Raw genomic sequence first — 20,600 nt, 5'->3', positions numbered from 1 at the left:
GACTCAATAAAATAATACCCTATAGTCGGGGCCTATTTGTGTACTTTACCCTTTAAAATAAGAATCATGAGATAAGGAATTATCGTGCAATTATCCATCTGTCAATTCATCATCCACAAAACAGGGTTGTCCGGTTCCACAAGCATGTGAAAATTCAACTGCGAATTCAGGGTTCGTTTAGTCAAACCCTAAACCCTTTTTATTACATCATCGTTCGTTGCCATTGTCTGCTATATAAATCTCCATATCTGAGCTTGCCCCAAACAACACAGTTTTCTTCAAGTTTCATTAAAGAATCTGTTCTCACATATCTATATATATACATACATATTGGAATCTTATTGTAATAATTCAGGTATATCATCTATGGATATTCTTTAAAGAATTTGTGCTTATATATATATATATATGGGGTTGTAATTGAATTATCATTGATGTATGGTTACCAGGAAGAAGCTGATGGAGATGGCTGATCATTACTATCTTCAACAAAGTCACCACCAGCAGCAGAGTTGCGGTCTAATGATGTACCGGTCGGCGCCGATGTCGTTGCTAGAGAACCATGCCGGTGGTGTTATCGGAGGCGGTACCGGATTCGATGTACTCGGGGGTTTTCGATCTTCTTCGGGTCCCGAAACGGAATCGTTCTTCATGCTGTCTGATAACGGTTCATCTGATGTGCAAGAATATGAAGAGAAATCTGTGAAGCAAGAGTATCAGATTCAGAGCCTACCAATGCAGGGTGTTGGTAGCGACGTCGGGTTGGCGAATTCGATGGAAGCGGGCGATGGAAATGGCTCGGATCTCGTTCGGCGGTGTAGCTCTCCGGCTCGGTTTTTCTCCAACCAATGTCTAGATGATGGTACTTTCCCCCTTTCTATGATCATTTGTTTGTTTCAAGAAACTTCCCGGTCGGTACGAGGTTCCGATCGGCAAGGTACTACTTTTTTCGATGTGTCATGATTGCTTAAAACTCAAGCAATGCACTTTTCAACGCTGATAGGGTTGAGGGCTTGTAATGGTACCAATGGTGACAATCATACAAGCTTCTCCTCTATGCCATCTTCATATTCAAAGTCGATGCCTCAAATAGCTCGGGTCGAGCACCAAAGCTTAGGCGTTCGCAACGGTGGCAATCGGAGCAACGGGCAATTCATCCTCGACTTGATGACTGATTCAAGGAACAATGCTTCACTTAGTGGCTTGAAAAGAGCTAGAGAATGTGTCGGTGGTGACATTTCTTGTGGCCCAAGAAAATTACAAACTCAGGTACACAGCTAAAACCGGCAATTTTCGATTCATTGTTCGATTTTTCTCCGTTTTCGTCGACGAATACATGCTTTGTTTGAGTAATAACGCGTGGATTTGAAATCAGAACCGGCATGGCAGAGACTGCTCTGCTGGTTTAACTCACCACTTCAGTTTGCCTAAGACTTATGAGGAGATGGATGCAGGAGAAAGGTTCTGGCAGTTTCAAGGATCGGTCCCTTGTAAGATTCGAGCGAAAAGAGGTTGCGCCACTCACCCGCGCAGCATCGCTGAGAGGGTATATACATACGTTTCGATTCCGTCGATTCGTTTATTGTAATTCATGTTCCGATCGGTCTTTTAATTCCGTTTATATGCGAATCTTCAGGTGAGAAGGATACGGATTAGCGAAAGAATGAGGAAGCTTCAAGGCCTGTTCCCGAACATCGACAAGGTAGTTTATCGAAACCGATCTCTCTCGGTCACTCGACCATTAGTTGAAGTTACTCATTTTCGTGTTCTTTTCGGGCTGCAGCAAACGAGTACTGCAGATATGTTGGATATGGCAGTGGAGCACATCAAAGATCTTCAAAGGCAGGTCAAGGTATGTACTGTGCTGTAATAAAATATAAAAGATAAATATTTTAGGGTCGGATCGTGCCGTATAAGATTATACTTTAGAATTTGCGTGAGACGTTATAGCCGTAAATTCTTATAATTTCGACGTTATAATGAAATTCTTCTTCTCTGTCCGTGATTTTATTATTGCAGACATTGAGGGATAACAAAGCAAAGTGCACCTGTTGAAGCCAAAACTGAAGATGGTGTTAGTCATTTGTAAATTGTAATTGAAATGCAATGCACTGAAGGAGTAATACATTCTTAGATTAGAATTTGAAGATGGGTAGGAATAGAATGTTGAGAGAGTTGTGTGATTTGTGATTGTGAAAGTAAGAGATTTTAGGGCCTGATTTGTAAGATCATCTAATCATTAAGTACTTAATGAATATCAATAATCAAATTTTAAAAAATTGTATCTTTTCTTTTTGGGTAAATTACGCATTTAGTACCTAAACTATCAATTTTAATCCGTTTTAGTACCTAAATTTTTAATTTTTGTTTCATTTTAGTACCCATTCAAAATTTAACGTTAATTTTTTTAAAAGTTTATGTACTAAAATGGACCAAAACTGATAGCTTATGTACTAAATCAGTGGTGGGCGTACGTTCAAGTTAGCTGAAATTTCCTAGAATTAGAATTTTCTTCTTTAAAATTCAAAGTTTTCTTTATTAATACATGTATGCCCACCCTGAAATTTTATGGTGCCTACCTTGAAATTTGATTGTATCAAAAAAAAATATTACTAATACATGTGTGCCCACCCTAAAAATTTTTCTAGATCCGCCACTAACTAAAGGCATTAAGTTTTTAACAGCGGATACTAAACGTTGAGTATGGTTTTGAAAAAAATTAAAAGTTTAGGTACCAAAACAGACCAAAACCAAAAGTTTAAGCACTAAATGCACAATTTACCCTTTCTTTTTCAACATTTATTTGAGGACCAATTTAAAATAAGGACCTTAATTTAGGGATAATTATAAAATATTCAAAAGTTTTAGGATCAATTAAGAATGAAAGTCATTAATTTAAATATAAAATTAAAATGTTTACAAATTTAGGGACCAACTTAAAATAAAATTCATAGTTTGGAGATATGCAACACAATTAAATCTTCAATATATATTTATTTAAAAGGTTAATTTTATGAAACGCCCCCAAACTATCCAAAAAAATTTAAATTAGTCCATAACTTTAAAATATTCTAATTGAACATACCATTTTCATAGTTTAGTTGTCAATTTAGCTTAATGCATGTGGATTAAATTATGAACATGCCAGTAATCAATCTATTACGTGAATAATTCAAATATGATGCATTAAAAAAATATAGTTTTTGACTGCCCTTACGATTCTTCACCTTAATTAATCCGGATATACTTGTGTCGCACAACTGATTTTAATAATTCGATAATTCAATTAGAAAATCAATTTTGAACCCAAGTGAAATGATATTGATAATTCGATAATTCGATGAAAAGATCGATTAAGAATTCGAGTGGTTCGGACGTTTAATGCAATTAACTCTTAATAATTTGCAAGAATGAATGAATAAATATCTTATCTTACCATTTTTGACATTTGATATGTGCCATCGAACTCACTCACCTTTCTTGCAAACAATTATTTGAACCCTTTGCGTAATGTATGGTTTGTCATGTAACAGGAACCAGTTTTTTCATGATTCCCCTTTGTTTCCTTTCAGGTTAATTACTGAAAGCTCTTGTTCGACAAATTCTCCGGCGCATATCGGTGGATATTTGCTAGAATGGGGCGCTTCCGCAAAGTGTCCGAGTGGCTTTAACACGGCATCCGAAGCTATGTGCGCAAACAACTACATGAAATATACCAAAATGTTATATCTGAACTGTTGAATTTTCAAATGCTAGCTTGATAAGTACGATATGGTTCGGTTCACTTACTGTTGAGGATACTCTCCATAGGCTACGATTTTGCTCCGTTGCTAACTTTATAGCCTCAAGTGTCCTCTTTGTGACGACAACTTTGTGCATGCCGGCAGCGCACTCACCGGCAGTCAACCATTCTATCTGTGCACACGAGACAGAAAGGAAATGAAATACTTGCATGAATGTGGCGTATCATGCTTAATAAATCATGGAAGAAGATAGCTAAATCACCATCCACAAATTTCGAAAATTGCAGGCGGAAAGAATAAAGGGAATAAATCAGTGCTCGTGTTCTAACCTGCTTCCCGGTTTGAATTAGAAGACATCCTATGGGAACCTTCACCTCGATCTTTTGCCCGTTCCTTAACCAGATATTTAGACCAGGGAATCTGCTTCTACCATGGATAGTTAGAAAGTTAAGGTCATAGTGGTAGCCTGCAAAAACAGTGCCCTCCTGCCCATAACGTCTGAGATCGCTCCCTGTTGGAGCTAGAAGATGTGGCCCCTGGATTTGGAAGCATAAAATATTTCATGTCATGTTCAGTGATAGAAAAATGATAAGCTTCCCGATGGAAAACGGAAAACAATATGAAGTGTACATGCCTCTATTGTGAACAAAGAACATCAAGCATGGCATGGCATGATTCATAAACAGAGATAACAAGCAATGAGAGATAAAGAACTAAATCAAGATGGCACCGAAATGCTTATCTCACCATGAAAAAGTAGGGATATATGGGTCTTACCAGGAAAAAAAAACAGAAATGTAACAGGGTAAGCATGGAGACCAGAAAAGCTTCAAATAGACCATTCACAATATTCATTTATCTATATCATGCCGCATAGTTTATATTGCAAGAATGAGCCGCATTATGTTGAAGGTAAACATGAAAGTGATACTAAAAGAAGTTGAATTGGAAACTGGTTAAAATTACAGACCTGCTTCATAAGGGAAGTGAATGCATCTTTTGGCAACCCAAACCCTATTGCTGCCATTTCAGCAACAGCCTAAGCAAGAATAGAGACGTCACAAAATAACTTTAGTTTTAAGATGGGATGGATCATATAAAGGCAAGCAAAACCAAATAAGCAACTCACCTCTATCGCCGATATCATTTTGTACCCCCATGAGTCCATGATCTCTTTCCATTCAGGGAAACCTTCAGGTATGACAGGTTCTGAATTAAGCTCCTGCAAGGGAAGAAATGAGAAGAGAATGGAAATAGTGTAAACCTTTATTTTTTAACTTGTGAGAGGAAAGAAGAGAAACAAGATACCTGAAACCGGGTCTTTAAAGGGCGAGGGCCCACTCTCCACATATATCACCACTTGGGATCAGGGCCTTTGGGAGTTAATGGTTGGTTTTCTATGGCCATTGCCCTCAACTTTGCTTGCATTTCTTCATCAACCAAACTTCTTGGTACTTCCACTCCCTCTGGTGTTACTCCTACTTGTAATCCCCATTTGCACAAAAAATTAATCAAGTAGATAGTTTATACTCCAATATAAACAACCATTCGGGTAAAAATTAAGAAGATTTCGCTTGCAATTTTACTCATTTGAAGTAAAATTGAACACTTCAGTTATATGGATATTTTAGAACCTTTTTCTTTCTTTTCAACAAAGCAAAAGAACCTTATTACGCCAATTGTAATTTTTAGCTATTTTATTTGACGGAACCCAGAAAGGCACAAAGAAATAAATTTTAAAATTTATAAATCGCTTGATTCCATGCTTGCAACTTGAATCTGAAATGCATACATTATGCATAAGTTAGTAAAGATTAGATCATTATATGTTTGAGAAGTATGAAAACATAAATTTCAAATTCACAAAATACCTATAGGCAATTCAGGTCATCCACTAAATAGGCACCAAACAAATTCAATTTGTGGAAGTTGCATTTCAATGTGTTTTAATCACATCTGTTCTGTTTTCAAAAATTCCAATCCCATCTTTTAAAATTTAAGTTCCTAAACGTGGCCTGAATGTTCTGCTAAAACCTTATCTGGACAATGCAATAAACATAGTGTCCTTTCTAAAAAAATTGCTCTCTTCTCCACATGTAAATCGAATTTGCTTTCCTTTCCAATCACATACTTCTACGAAATCAAATACACTACAAATGATCATTAACTTACTTTCTACACAAAAATCTAAGCAGCTAGTCAAATTCTAGCAAGCATCCAAATTACAATTCTTCGGAGTCGAACCAAAGCACACTCGAAACACTATAACGAAGCATAAACAGAAGTTATTCCGCGGAAAGAAGAAGGAAAAAAACGGACCTGATAATGTAAATAGGGACGCTCCTGCAGGCGCTTGAACTCGTCCGGCTTCTCTAAGTACTTCTCCATCATATCAATGAACCTATCGTTATCTTCCGCCGTACAACGCGGATCTTTAACGAGTAAGGCCCCGGTTTCCTTAAGGATTCGACTCACCTCGCGGCACAACTCGGTGAGTCTACTCGCTCGCTTCGGCGACGACTCACCTTCGGCGGCAACCTCCAAATACGGCGCTAGATCTATCACCGGTAACTCCATCTTCCTTAGAAAAAAATCTGCAATATCGGAATCTAGATTTTAGGGTTATTTTTCTCTAATTTTTCCTTTTTTAAAGCAAGAAAATATAGTTTATGATGGAGGAGAAGGAAAGTATATTATTGTGTGCTGTTCTTTAGTGATGGCGGGAGAGGGTTTGATTGGGTGCGGATGGGCGTATGAGAGCGAGTAGGGCAGTAAATGAGAGTATGAGATAAGATAGATCGTGAGTTACTCGAGATTGACTCGGTCAATATTCGATAAATACTCTACTTGAATGAAATCGAATTGAGCTTGAGCTCGACTCGAGTTCTTATTGGACATAAATAAGTTACTTAATAGTCGACTCAAAAAGCTCCCGAACAATTAAAAATATACGAATATATTAAGATTTTATTTTTTAAAAAATAAATTATTAATAATATTAACATTTATGTGTTGATTTAAAAAAATGCAATATAAAAACTTAATGTATTTAAGGTTAAAGTTCGAGTTAAGTTTAAGATTTTTTTTTTTATTTCAAACTTTTATGAGCTTTAATTCATGATTTTAAGTTGAGTCGAATTTTAAATTTTAGGCTCATAAATTTTTGAGTCGAGTTAAACTCTATTTTAAAATTTCGAGTCGAGTCAAACTAAACAATACTCGATTTCGACTATTCTCGATTACAGCCCTAACAACTAATTACACTGCTCCAATGAAATGTCTATTTTACTAAATATAGTGCGACAAATAACTAGGGTAAACTACAACATTAGTCACCAATGTATCACTTCTCTCCTATTTCAATCACCATACCATTATCATTTTTATTTATTTTGACCATAGACTTTTAAAAATTTAGCATCCACATCATTCTCTCTTCTTATATGTGTTCTTTTTTAGTATTTTATTTGACCACTACGACGGTGATTATCATTCTTATATATATGATTGGAGTAATATTAGTGATACTTTTGTCAAAGATAATAATTTAGTGACCAAAATAAAATAGAAGTTATACATTAGTGACTAATGTTATAGTTTACCTAAATATCTAATACGATGTTTAATAATTAATGACGATTACAAGTGGTAGTATATGTTCTAGACTCTCAACCATTTGGTGTTCGAACCGGAAATTGGAACATGCGGGGATAACAATCATTCATTTAACACTAAGATAACTTGATTCATACATCTGATATGATATTTAAACTATCATTCTATGAATTATAATAAATTTATAATATTTATAAATTATTTTTGTTTGATTTAGTAATTAAATCAATTGAGGAATGACACTAACTAATAATATTAATCTATATCATAAGAATATACAAAATAATAGTTTAGGTATCATATTAGATATTTTGATAAAGTATAAGTATTGTATTAGAAATTTTAAAAAAATATGTATCACATTAGATACTATACTAAATATAATTACTACATTAGATAATTTGATTAAAGTATAAGGATCAAATTAGATATTTTACTAAAATACTTAATTTATAATATTTAAATAATTAAAGAATGTTTTGAAGTACTAAAAATTAAAATTAGTTTAGAACATATCTTGTATAGGGGTGAACAAAACTAGACTCGATTTGAAAAATCAAATTTCTTTTTTTCACTTTTGAGTTATTTGAACCAACTTAAATTATCAATTTAGTTTTCAAGTTTGAGTATAGTTGAAATTTTGAAATTTCGAGTTACTCGAAAAATCAAAAATTGGAATAAATATTTTGACAGTTTTACGATTTAGTCCCTGATTTCATTATTCATTAAATTCCTCTTTCATTTTAAGCCCATTTTTTTTTATTAAATTTGAACACCATGATCCTAAACCATCGTGGAATACATATGTACTTTCAATTCATTTTTTTGATAACAATATTTTTTATTTTTTTAATTTAGTCTCTCAATTTTTCATAATTTCTTTATTTCATTAATTCAACATTTATTTTAAGTTCTTTTTTTTTATCAAATTTCAAATATATGTTCATATATCACAATAAAATATGTATGTAACTTCAATTCTCACTTTTTACAAAAAATATACTCTTTTTTATTTAACCCCTTAACTCTACATTTTACTCAATTTGATATTTTTAATGAAAATTATTTATAAATTTTTTCTTCTAATCAATTCTTTGACTCATACTCTCATCAATATTTTACTCTCAATATATTTTTTTTAAATATAATATTATGAAAATATTTTATAATTTTAGATTGCATTTGATATAATAAATAACATTATAATGTAAAAAAATAAAAAATATATATAACTCTCATATGATTAGAGAAAGTCAAAAATTAGAACAAATACTTGTCATAATACTATAAATAATTATAATAAAATTAGTATAGAAACTTGAATAACTCGATTCGACTCAAAAAAATTCAAGTTAATTTAGAGTTGATAAAAACAACTCATCAACTCGAATAATGCAAAATTTTGACTCGAATCAATCGAATGCTCACTCCTAACTTTACATACTTGTATTCCCAAACAAACAAACAATAAATATAACTTAATACTAGCCATCATCATAACATTTAGTTACATTATGTATCAGCCTTTGATAACTGTGAAGGAGTAACCTTGAGAGTAATATCACCATAAGCTTCTTCTTGTTCTACATCCACTATTCCATAACTCTTCAATACCTGCAACACCAACCATAACCATGTCGAGTTTCATTATTCGATACAATGACCGGTGAAGTTTCTTTAATGGATTCGAATTCTTAATCCCGCTCGCAAAGTTAAGAAAAGTTAATGTGTACATTATGAACTCACCAATGTCTCGAAGAACATCCGAGCACAAATTTTCCTTGTTTTTCCTTCTAGGATCTTGCTTAAACTGAGGTCCACGTTACCATCTTCTGAGATTGGGGTGATAGGGGAATGACATCTCAGGTATTTAGCCACCGCCCTGCAAAAACCGACACAACCCGAGTTCTCTAAGAAGAAGAGTTCGAATCGTGGGAATGGATGAGCAGAAGGTAAAGAAAAGCTACCTTGTTCTTGCAGATAAGGATCCCACCCCTTGGCTTGCTCCGGATTCTGCAGTAGAATGCAAGAAAATATGTAGAACTCGGATATCATATCTTTATACGGCGTATGCGCGTAGAAGCTAAGAGCATGTTCAACTTACCTGTAGGTGTATGACTATCTTCTTCTAGAAAATATAGATCCTACAATGAAAACGCAATGATTAGATGCATGAGCATTGGAAGTAGATATAAGGGAAACATTTTTTTATGGCTAGCATACTGATTCGGAAGTCCTGAATTCGGGAATGGTTGAAAAGCCGGAGTTTCCCAGACATGATTGCTGCTCCAAAAATGTCATAGGTGTAGGAATCTCAGATGCATGAGTTCCGGTCGATGGTGGAATATTTGTTGTGCTAGCAGTTCTAGGTGCTAACTCTGATTCTAAACTGTGAGCTGAGAAAGGGGAATCCTCCCTCCTAAATGGAGAAGGCATGGATCCGGCTAGCAAAGATCCGAATTCCGGAACAACATTGTCGGAAGCATTGCTTCCGTCGTGACGAAGACATTCCGTTTCCATGTCAACTTCAGGTACTGAAGCAGGAGAAGAACCAACTCTATGATCCGGTGCTGGTGTCCTAATAGCTTCGGTTGTAGGAGCAGCAGACTGCAGTACTGTAGGTTCCGGGATAACTTCCTCCAGCACTGCCAACTGGGGATTTAAGGAGATACCGTCCTTTTTGAACATGTTACATAAATGTTCACTCAACCCTGCAGGAATACAAGTACCACCTTTCTAAGAACCTATTTTTTGTTATTAGATTTAAAACCGAGCAAGATAAGCGAGCAATACGTACCAGTTAATGAAGGCTCATTAAACATATGTTCCGCTTTTCGAGCGTTATTCAACTTCCATACACCTAAAGCCGAGCAAGGGGTTTTCTTTCTCTTCCTTACTATACCACTACAATCTTCAAGTGCCCTCTTCATCACCCTTAGCATACATTCATATTGATAATCAGTTCAAACAACAAAAGAGAGAGATAAAGACTATATTGATCCTACACACGGTTATACCTATTTGGTAACACCAACTTCTCGTCAAATAAATTCCGCCGTCGTCTCCTTCTTGGTTGCTCGGGCGGTGGAGATGGTGGAATAACAAGTTGAGGTGATGCATCCACTGAAAAAGAATAAAAACCAATATAAGTCATTTCCTTTTTACTTGAAAAAGAAAAAAGACAGTAATTTTAGACTTCACCCACCGAAAGCCTCTGGGGGGACATTTGAAGCAGAAGCTGGAGGATCAGAGTGCTGCTGAAAAGGCATAGGCAGCTCTCCAGAAGCTGATAGGTTCAAACTAGGAGTACGGGTTTCCTTCTCCTCCAGGACTTGCTCCAAAGAAGCTGACACTTCAGTTGGATCATCCCTGTTGTCAGGACCTACTGTGGGGTCGTTTTCGGTGGAAAAGTCGTGAGCAGCGTCGCGCATCGTTTCCATCTCCGGGAAATCTTGAGAGCTATCGTTGCTAACAGACTCAAGTACTTGTGTCTGATTACTTGGACCTTGTCTTGCAATATCTTCTGCTTCACTTTGTACTCCCAACTGATTACTAGGACCTGGATCCTGAAAACTAGGCCTTTGCACCTGATCGTCTGGAGCAGGATCATTCATGCCTTTTGAGCCGGTCTCTGGAGGTTCATTAAGGATGCTACAATGATAGAAGAAATCGTAAATGAGAAACAAGCATTGGTCTTTAAAAAAAATAGAAAATGTAAACTTAAAAGATGAAGTTAGGGGATTACTCATTTATCTCTATGGACCCAGATTGGTGAAATGCTTCCTGAGGTGATGTATCATCCATCATGATATCCTGCGCAATACATATGCTTCTGATGTTTAAAATGCAATACTGGTACCTCGAATAAAAACGATACAAATGCTAAACTTCAATTTTCGAAAGAAGAAAATAACTTACATCATCAAAAGTGATAGCAACATAACGATCACTCTCAGCAGGAATTTGATCTGTGAAAAAAAGCGATAAAACACAAATTAACAATAAAATGATAAAATGTTCAAAAAAGTGGAAAATAGCATTTCAGATTCTGTATAGCAACCTGCAAGTGTTATGTCCTCTAGGTTCCTGAGATGATTATCTGCAGCTCTGAAGACGAAAAGTTCAGATATAATCACATTATTAATATCCAGCGACATGCAAAAACATTGAAATGATTTTATTACAGAAAGTCTTACTCTTCGTTATAGTCATCGACATCCAATTCCATGGCATCCAAGTCCAATGTCTGTGGCAAAGTGATAGCATGAACCTGCGCCCGTATTGCATCCTCGGGCAGAGTCACTTTTGAGGGAGCAAAAACCTTGCTTAACCCAATAAGGATGATGTTGCAGTCATGGTAAAGATATTCGACTTTCTTCGAGTATATCCGAACAACGCCCAAAAGAAGGTGGCCTGACATTCTTAATGCAATGGGAACTTCGGGGAACATGATGTGATCTGCGTTGGGATGAAGACTTGGTTTTAAGAAACAGCATTGCGATATGAAGATTCACATGCATAATTATCAAACAAAATACATGCTAAAGTTTGCAACTTTTTCCAATTCAATTGGTTAGTTATTAAGCCAATGCCTCATAATATAAAAAATGACGAAAAATCAGCAAGAAAAATAGAAATGGGGTCAAACCCAAATGAGATGACACTTGGCACAATCAAGCAATACAGATTAAAACTCATGATGATTAAAGAAAGCACATGCTAAAGTGCATTGTTTTTTCCTTCAATTTGATTCCAAGCAAAGCTTATAACTTTTCATCAATGGTTGAACTATTAAAGGAGCCAATTGACATCTATAGAACCAATAACTCTAAATATCGATAATGGCGAAAAATCAGCAGTAAAACACAAACATAGTGGCGGTTCTAGAAATTTTTTTGAGAGTGGATGGCTACACATGAATTAATAACATAAAATTCTACACGGATGAGCACAAATAAAATTTCAGGATGACAAGACTAATAAAATAGATAAATAACAAAAAAAAATCGGATTTCAAGGTGTGTACATGACAACACTTAACTAAGGGTGGAAACGTGATAGCACTTCTATCTACTCAATTCAGTTCAATGCAAAGCTTCTAAATTTTCATCAATGGTCGAACCATTCAAAATTTAAAAGCAAAAAACTAGCCAATTGAACTCTTTTTGGCCCAAATGCGTTTTAATCTCTTAAAAGGTTAATGGAAAACAATGGAAAAAGAAAAGCAAAAAAGAGAGCCAACCCCATTAACCCAAAACGTGATAGCACTTAGCATAAGCAATAGCAATCGCTAAAAAAATTGAAAAGAAGAAGAAGCAAATTTAGGGTTAAAACGATGAAGAAAGACGGACCGACGGTGGTGGGGATATCGGTGGCGGTGTAATGGGACTTCTTGAGGCGGTGCTGGAGATGGGCGGCGCACCATACGGTGCCGAGAGGAGCCTTACGAGACAAAAACGTATGCGAATAAAACATCTTCTCCTCCTCCCGTTGTTTTAAGGATTTCGATGCATTGGGGTTTTAGGGTTTCGAAAGGAAGAACTTTTTTCCTGGCGGGTGACCTTGTAAGGGTTTTAAATAGAGCAGAGCTTAAAGGCCGGGAAACGGCGGGAACGGAGATGATATTAAGCGCCAAAATTAAGACTTTCTGTATAAATAAAATAGAGTTAATTGCATCATATGTCTCCAAATTATAACCTTTATTTTAAATTGATTCCTAAACTTTTGAACTTCTAATGTCATCCTTAAATTACGACTCTCCTTCTAACTTAGTCGTTTGACTTTTGAATATTCTAATTTCATCCCTAAACTACGATTCTCTTTCTAAATCAGTCCCTAACTTTTGAATCTTCCAATTTCATCCCTAATTCGTCCGAATACTCCATTCGTCCCATAATTTGTGTCTTGTATTGACTATGCACATAATTTTATGTGATATATTTGACCAATTGAAATGATAAAATTATCCCTAAAAAGTGATTGATAGATTTGACATATTTGTTTTAATATGTGTAAAAGAGTGAGACGTTTGAGGTTAGAAAAGAAATATAAATGTTGTTATTTGTTGACTTTTCTAATAGGACATTTTTTTTGGTACATCATATATTAATGACTTAATAAAGCTACACTCTTAAAAAAATTCCTTCAACATCATATTGTAAAAGCGATACCACTTCCTCCGAAGGTTCTATGAGTATTTATAGATTCTCCGCTCTTATCAGAGCTAGGTTAGCAAGGCGATTGGCGCATCTATTACCTTGACACCATCTTTGTCGGATTTCTGTTACCTTGAACATTTAGTGGGACAAAGGGAGTGTGTAACCAATTCTAATGATAGTTTAACTTAATTTTCCCCCAAACATATAATAGGATAACTTGGCCTGATGATTTTATCAACAAGGATATGATTAGTATATAAGCATAGTTTGGGATAAAATTGGAATATTCAAAAAGTTTAAGGATTAATTTAAAATGAAAGTCATAATTTGGGGATGAAATTAAAATGTTCAACAGTTTCAGGACTAATTTAAATAATAGTTATAGTTTTGTGATGAAATTAAAATATTTAAAAGTTTAGAGACCAATTTAAAATGATGATTATACTTTGAGAATATGTGATATAATTAACTCATAAAAAGTGGTTATTATAGGAAATGACGTGGATTCAATCAATATTTACGGTATTGTGACTATAGTGGGCAGCAATTTGTTTTATTTTTCCTTTTGAAATAAGCAATTAATTTTATTCAAAATAGGAAATATCCCAAATTATAATAAATTTTACAATTATAATCGTAAATTAAGTATATAATTAGGAAAATATCCTATAAACATTAAACTAAAACTAGCAATTTAAGATCACATAAGGACCATACAAGGAAATATTAAAAATTTTATCAAGAAACTCAAACAAAGATAGATACAGACATATCTGATCGTATATGCAAACGAACCACAAAAGAAGATCAAGCTATCCAAAAACCACCGAAAAACTGCAAATCAATCTAAGTGACGTTAAAAACTATCCATGAACCCAAATCGATATCCAAATCCAGTCCGATGATTGTATAAGAATTTATTAAATCCATATATATAATTATAATTTATTATTAAACTAGATAATCAAAACAATACTTATTTATCACTCTGTTTATCTTTTACCAGTGGCAGAGACACAGCTTGGTTAGGGTGGGCACATGCCCACCTTGAAATCCGAATTTTATTCGATTAATTACTTATTTTACTGATGGTATACATCCTCAAATTTTTCGTGCATACCATAAAATCTGAGTTTTTTTCTATTAGATATTTATTTTATGGACACCCCACACTGAAATCAACCTAACATTTAGTTTTTGTTTCATTTTAATAATTGACGTTAAAAATTAACATATTTAATATCTAAACTATCAGTTTTCGCTCGTTTTAATATTTAAACTTTTGAAAGTATTTCTATAATTCGTCCATAAAATTAAAAGATATATCATATATCTCCATTTCTTATAGTCAATGTTATGTGTTAAGCCATTTTCTTTAGAAATATTTTTAAATTAAAAAAATGGGAAAAATTAAGGCTTTAACACAATTCTTTAAAAACAATAAATTGAATTATAATTAAAATAAGAGAAATTGCATTGTTACTCAGTAAATTTTACTCTCTCCTATTTTATTCATGTACTTTCAATTTTTCTAATTTACTCACTGAACTTTACAAATTAAATCATTTTACTTATTCTACCGTTAACTTTTTAACATTGTTATGACATGACATAAACATCAAAACGTCATTTTAAAAAACTCAAATATACACCAAAACTACGTCGTTTCGAATTCTCTTCTTTATATTTAGGTGAGCAAAATAAGAGAGAAAATAAAATTCAGTAATGAATGGTGTGATTTATCCTTTATATTTTTAATTATTTTATATTAAATAATAATAATAAATGAAACCCATGTACTTAAAAAAAATGAAAAAGACAAAAGAGTACACGAAACTCATGTACTTAAAAAAAATGTCCCTCGTACTATTTTTTCTCATAATGTAATCCTCCAACCCAAAAAAGAACACAATGTGACCCTTTAACCAATGACTCCATTATTTCCTTCATAACGAATTTGAGAAAACATCCACTCCAGCATGAATTAACAGAGCCATTGGTCAACAATAAAAAACATTCAAAGTGTCATATTGGATTATTTTTTTGAGTTTAAGGGTCATAATAAGAGAACAAACAGTACGAGGGTCACATTGATTTTTTTTTTAAATAATGTGACTTCACGTACCATTTTACCGATAAAAAACGACGACCACAACAACAATAGTACGTCACAACTGATATCCACATCCACAAACAAGTATATTTATTTTCAGAGTTAACAAATCAAACTACAGAATATTACCCTACCGTTTCCAATCATCTATTTACCTTACCAATACCCCATGTCTATGGGAAATGTTATGAAGAGAATCAATACAGATGTGGTCATGTTTCTGTAACTCAATGATGCATACAACGATGTACTACTAGTAGGCTCGTCAATGGATTTTGATCGGCACAACCCTTTCCCAGCCACCCTCATCGGTCCTCTCGAATTCTCGTGGTTCCGCCATCGGAAACGTTACTAGCCAGTCTTGATTGCTAATCAGATAGTCCCACAACCTTTTTTTTGACATAAACCATATACATACACCACTTAGAAATTACTAATTTCCTTGCATGTAAAGCCAACCCATTCATCCCACAACTAGATTTATAATCAATCAAACTTGCATACAAGTGCATCATTATTCAGAGACCCTTTTTCTATATGATGTCATGGGCGTGCATCCGTGCGTGTGGAGAGAACCATAAGCATGAACTTTTCGTTTAAAGATGAGCTCACCTTTTCTCATTCTCCACAAAGTCTGGACCCTCAGCCAGAGGTGAAGTAGAGCATGTGGTAAGGATGTCGGAGTCGGAAAGATTTCGCAGTGACTTAACAATTTGTACCAGGCGATTGGTCCTATGTCAACAATAAAAGCAAGAGTGAAACAATAAATTCGAGTTCATAATATAGCAAACACACACACACATATATACTTAAGAGACTTGTAATGTAAAACTAGGCAGGCTTAGTACAATTGCTATTGTAATAAATAGATGAAATAATAAATTGTCAAAATAACATTTTACCAAATGCAAGGAGCAATAATGAATCTATCAGTTTCAGTGTCATAAGTATCCAGCAATTTTCCTTGCCAATAGGGGTCTTCATACGAAGCAGAAACTCGGAGTCTCCGGACAATTTCATCTGGACATCGTGAAGTTCTATCAAAGCTGGCAGGGAAGACGGATCCAGAAGAAGTTTCTACCTGAAAATATGCAGAGGAACGTATTATTTTCCAGTAAAATATTGTCAAACCAGTTGAAATTAATGACTGATATAGTAGTTTCGAAATTTTGCCATTTAAGAATCATGAGCTGCTGAAAATCGGACAAAATGCTTCACTAAGCTCTGCACTTCCATTTTCCATTTCGAGATCAAGGAATTGTGAGAGCTTGAACTTACCAGAAACCCATTGAAAATGGGATATGCATTTTCTTGAGAATCGTATTTGGTGTTATGTCTAAGAACACATAGAGTCTTCACGTGAAATTTTTCCACTCTCTTCTGCATGGTTTCAACAATTTTTCTACATAAAGGACTGGAATAACCACTGACTCGTTTCCCCTTCGACATACTTCGGTCTCTAGCATGCTGCATAAAATGTCAAAACATTAAACTTAATCATTCTTTTTCTGAGCAGGTAACTAAAACTGGAAAAAATCAACAACAAATGAGAAGATCAAGGGCCAGACGTCGGGTGGAACATCTTGAAAACCGCCAACTAAATGCACCTGTGTTTTAAAATTTAGAAGCTTCAGTTCAAGAACAAGTATTATGTTTCAATCATAATGAATCAGTAACGAATTAACAAAAGGGGTATATAATTAGACGTACATCTAAATCTGCATCTGAATCGTGATCAACAACTAGCTTTAACATCTGGGAGAAGCCAGTATCCACGATTTTTGGAGAATCCATATGGGCAACAGATGTCCTGTATAAAAATAAAAAAAGTAAGAATTACCCATCCAACAAGAGAAAAAAATTCCATTAAGCAATTCTGAAATCTATTACTAATTCTTACATTCCGTTCTTCCGGTTCCGAATGGCAACACCCACGCAAGTTGTGGCTTCATCGGTGCCAACAAACTTTCCATATAAGAAATGAAACAAGTTAAAGGAAATAAATAGAGCTATAAAATCCAGAAAATGAAAGGTGGGGTGAATCAAGGCAGAACATGTACAGCAAAGGTGTTCAAAAACAAACTCCATGACTAGGAGGCACATTACGTTCAGCAATGACGAAAAAATATTATATTCAGTCAAATACGAAAAGCAATGACCAAATATCCAAAGTCTCGCTTATTAATCATCTTAAAAATATTAAAAAGCTCTCATGACATTCAGAAGATCAAATGAAATGAAATTCGATGGAACATATTGCCATTAGTCTTTCAAGTCTTCAGATTCCACCTAAAACATACAAGCAAATTGATAGCATTTCCAGCCCATGACATTTGGGTCTGTAAGATTCCGCTCGCAAGAACGATATATAACTCCCAAGTCAAACTCTATTACCAGAAATCTTTTTGAATTGGTTCACACAACCCAATCAGGAAATACAGCTGATTCAAATCAGTAAGGCTTACGATACCAATGACAAGTAGTTTACTACCAAACTGAGTAAAACAAATGACATACAAACATCAGAATTTATTTATTTATTTAGGATCATGTATTCTATAAAGGCGAATTTGGTTAGTTAATATAATGAAAAAAAATTGCCATATAAGGTGTAGGGGAATTATTTTCTCAGGTAGTGTGACTGCTACAGTGCATGCCGGAGGACACTCGGACGACACATCGTCTTCCCCCTAGTTGTATGCATGCCCGGAAACTTATAACACCACATTCTTGCCTGCCAAAGACGCCGATTAGTCCGAGCGTCTTCCCGAAGATGCATTGCCATCCGGTCATCTTCCGACATGTAATAGCAACCACACTGCCTGAGAAAATAATTCCCGCCACACCCTAAATGACAATTTTTCCCCATGACATTATCTAACCAATTTTGCCATGCTATAAACACATAACATGCACATATATATGTGCGTATGTATAAGCTTCAAAATTCATTTTGAGACTACTATTGAATTACATTTCACATTAGTAACAATACAGGTTCCGAAATGGCGAAACCTGACATCAAGTGCTACGAATATGGTGTTTCTTGTCTACCACATGTCATAGTCCAAAATTACTAGAAACAATACTGTAAATTATTCACTAAAACTTTGTAGTAAAGAGAGGGGGGGGGGGGAACCACATACATGAACAAGTGAAGGATCAACAGTGGCGTATTCTCTCTGGAACAAGTACACATATTTAGGGTTGCTTGATGAATTTGGTAACTTGGAAACTTTCCTCTCCTCGATAGACTTGAAAGACCGTGTAGCAGCCACCAGAATGGGGTGTTCCAGCAAAGCCGCCAACAGATCCGATGGCTGTTTAAGAAAACAAAAACAAGAAGAAAAGGGAAAAGAAACAATCATCTGTCAAAACAAAGCAAGGTTAGCTTGAAATCCATTGTGAAACAATTCATAAATCACATCATAAAAAGAGAGTCGAATCGAGCAGATTGCGAATGAGGATGAAGAAACGAGAAGAAGATAATCCATTTTGCGTAAGTTTTGAATTCTGGGTAATTTGAAGGGGAAATACCCGAGACCCAGACGATGACGTTGAAAACGACGACGAAGAGTTAAAGGGTTTTCCATCCACAAAAATCATGGTGATGATGAATTGATGATTTTGAGCTCACAAGTCAAAGCTAAAACCCTTCTTCTCCAAAAAACCCAGATGAAGATTTCTTCGACTGTAATTTGCAAACCGATTTTACAACATAAAAATAGCTTTCATTATAACATTTTGATCTATGATTACGAGTTTCCATTCGAAATTCTCCATCTCTGACTCAGTGGGTGTATATAATCAACTCAATTTCAAACATCGCGTACATGTGACGGCTATTTTTTTCCTCTAAAGGTTTAATTATGAATCAATCCTCCTACTTTACTATAAATGGAAATTTTAGTCTCTCCATTTTAGTTTATCATAATTTGATCCTCATTCTTTTAAAGAAGCTTTAATATAAAATAAGTGCTCATATTATAATATTTTTCTATTTAGGAGTCTAAATTATTTAATTTCACGTATTTACTAAATATTGTATCAATTTCTCAGTTTTAATAAAGTTAATACTCAATTTTTATCCAAAGAAAAGTTAAGACTCAAATTTTGAAAATGAAATTTAAAATTATATTTTAAAAAAGTTTAGGATCTAACTTTTTTCATATGATTGTTTATGAATTAATATTTGATGTAGTTTTTTTGTCGTAAAAAATATCGGATGTATCTAAAATATAATTGGGTTAACTACATGATTAATCATTTATGTTTGTGTTTTGTCCACATGGCACTACACGTGTCACCAGCGACACGTAAAATCATTCGATTGAAAGATTAAATTTATTTTAATTTATTAAAAACAATATTAAATTTGAGAGAATATATAAATAATAAGGTCCAAATGTGTGATTATACCAAAATATTTAACTATTACGTCACTTAATCTATTAACTGTCAAAGGGGGTTAACTTTTTTGGTGACCAGATCTTAATTAAATAAAACGAAAGTGATTGTTATTATGTTTTCTTAAATCAGTGACGAAAAGTAGACAAAACACAAACATAAATGATCAATCATGTAGTTAACACAATACAATTTATATAGCCAATGGTTGTGGCCCTTAGCGGCTGAGGAGAAAAACACAAAACCCTAATTCAAATGGCCTTTTTGTTGTCAACGGGTCGGGCATGTGGGCTGGGCAGGCGGGTCGGTTCTGCCCGAACCGGTTTCTGGAAATTTCTTTGGTTAAAACTTGTCCCACGCGAACCGTCGGCGTGTGCGGAGGCGTACGGGACCTATTTCACTGGTCGATTTTCCCCAATTCAATAATAAGCTTAAATACAACTAAATCAATCCAATATTACACCAATAAACCAATTCAAAATAATAAAAACGATTACTAACTTACCCACGCCGACGATTGGCGACGGCGCGCCACCAGTGAGCAAAACTGGTGGTTGCAATGGA

At 34.7% G+C, this 20,600-nt stretch overlaps 3 protein-coding genes and 1 pseudogene across 5 annotated transcripts; 1 reads left to right on the top strand and 3 right to left on the bottom strand.

The window, feature by feature from the left end:
* The first annotated feature begins 255 nt into the window (after positions 1 to 255).
* Positions 256 to 2,212, top strand: LOC120136803 (transcription factor bHLH130-like). 3 transcript variants are annotated; one of them, XM_039152762.1, is made up of 7 exons: positions 256 to 355; positions 450 to 862; positions 1,004 to 1,269; positions 1,376 to 1,546; positions 1,637 to 1,702; positions 1,784 to 1,852; positions 2,020 to 2,212. In XM_039152762.1, exons 2-7 carry the CDS (start codon positions 460 to 462, stop codon positions 2,053 to 2,055), a joined length of 1,011 nt encoding a protein of 336 aa, XP_039008693.1. In that variant the 5' UTR covers positions 256 to 355; positions 450 to 459; the 3' UTR covers positions 2,056 to 2,212. The 3 variants fall into 3 exon arrangements, with proteins under 3 accessions (XP_039008693.1, XP_039008692.1, XP_039008691.1); XM_039152761.1 differs by having other exon boundaries at positions 450 to 859; positions 1,637 to 1,852; positions 2,020 to 2,058; XM_039152760.1 differs by having other exon boundaries at positions 1,637 to 1,852; positions 2,020 to 2,058.
* Positions 2,213 to 3,524: 1,312 nt separating this feature from the next.
* Positions 3,525 to 6,345, bottom strand: LOC120136715 (annotated as a pseudogene).
* A 2,484-nt stretch (positions 6,346 to 8,829) lies between these two features.
* Positions 8,830 to 12,877, bottom strand: LOC120136827 (sister chromatid cohesion 1 protein 3-like). The gene is made up of 13 exons (XM_039152785.1): positions 12,710 to 12,877; positions 11,555 to 11,816; positions 11,419 to 11,465; positions 11,277 to 11,326; positions 11,104 to 11,171; positions 10,564 to 11,009; positions 10,376 to 10,481; positions 10,156 to 10,292; positions 9,582 to 10,069; positions 9,463 to 9,502; positions 9,326 to 9,371; positions 9,105 to 9,240; positions 8,830 to 8,972 (listed from the first exon to the last, which is right to left on the bottom strand). The coding sequence occupies exons 1-13, from the start codon at positions 12,831 to 12,833 to the stop codon at positions 8,871 to 8,873; spliced, it is 2,052 nt and encodes a 683-aa protein (XP_039008716.1). The 5' UTR covers positions 12,834 to 12,877; the 3' UTR covers positions 8,830 to 8,870.
* A 2,825-nt stretch (positions 12,878 to 15,702) lies between these two features.
* LOC120136797 (protein N-terminal asparagine amidohydrolase-like) lies at positions 15,703 to 19,392 on the bottom strand. The gene is made up of 9 exons (XM_039152756.1): positions 19,167 to 19,392; positions 18,776 to 18,949; positions 17,530 to 17,594; positions 17,340 to 17,439; positions 17,198 to 17,236; positions 16,908 to 17,096; positions 16,532 to 16,710; positions 16,242 to 16,361; positions 15,703 to 16,018 (listed from the first exon to the last, which is right to left on the bottom strand). The coding sequence occupies exons 1-9, from the start codon at positions 19,233 to 19,235 to the stop codon at positions 15,895 to 15,897; spliced, it is 1,059 nt and encodes a 352-aa protein (XP_039008687.1). The 5' UTR covers positions 19,236 to 19,392; the 3' UTR covers positions 15,703 to 15,894.
* Between the last annotated feature and the right edge of the window lie 1,208 nt (positions 19,393 to 20,600).

The sequence above is a fragment of the Hibiscus syriacus genome, unplaced genomic scaffold, assembly GCF_006381635.1.
Source record: "Hibiscus syriacus cultivar Baekdansim isolate YM2019G1 unplaced genomic scaffold, ASM638163v2 tig00110637_pilon, whole genome shotgun sequence".
In the NCBI taxonomy this organism is placed as follows: domain Eukaryota; kingdom Viridiplantae; phylum Streptophyta; class Magnoliopsida; order Malvales; family Malvaceae; genus Hibiscus; species Hibiscus syriacus.
The sequence above is the reverse complement of the archived record's forward strand: the minus strand, read 5'-3'. Positions and strand labels throughout refer to the sequence as shown.

Excerpts from the sequence above, each read along its gene's own strand:
- LOC120136797 (XM_039152756.1), bottom strand. The coding sequence starts at position 19,235 with ATGATTTTTGTGGATGGAAAACCCTTTAACTCTTCGTCGTCGTTTTCA. Across the intron at positions 18,950-19,166 it reads CGTCATCGTCTGGGTCTCGG|CCATCGGATCTGTTGGCGGC; the intron begins GTATTTCCCCTT and ends TTTCTTAAACAG. Across the intron at positions 17,097-17,197 it reads TTCAAGATGTTCCACCCGAC|CATGCTAGAGACCGAAGTAT; the intron begins GTCTGGCCCTTG and ends CATTTTATGCAG.
- LOC120136803 (XM_039152760.1), top strand. The coding sequence starts at position 460 with ATGGAGATGGCTGATCATTACTATCTTCAACAAAGTCACCACCAGCAG. Across the intron at positions 1,270-1,375 it reads CAAGAAAATTACAAACTCAG|AACCGGCATGGCAGAGACTG; the intron begins GTACACAGCTAA and ends ATTTGAAATCAG. Across the intron at positions 1,547-1,636 it reads CGCGCAGCATCGCTGAGAGG|GTGAGAAGGATACGGATTAG; the intron begins GTATATACATAC and ends GCGAATCTTCAG.
- LOC120136827 (XM_039152785.1), bottom strand. The coding sequence starts at position 12,833 with ATGTTTTATTCGCATACGTTTTTGTCTCGTAAGGCTCCTCTCGGCACC. Across the intron at positions 11,172-11,276 it reads TTGCTATCACTTTTGATGAT|GATATCATGATGGATGATAC; the intron begins GTAAGTTATTTT and ends TGTATTGCGCAG. Across the intron at positions 9,241-9,325 it reads TCCTTATCTGCAAGAACAAG|GGCGGTGGCTAAATACCTGA; the intron begins GTAGCTTTTCTT and ends CGGTTTTTGCAG.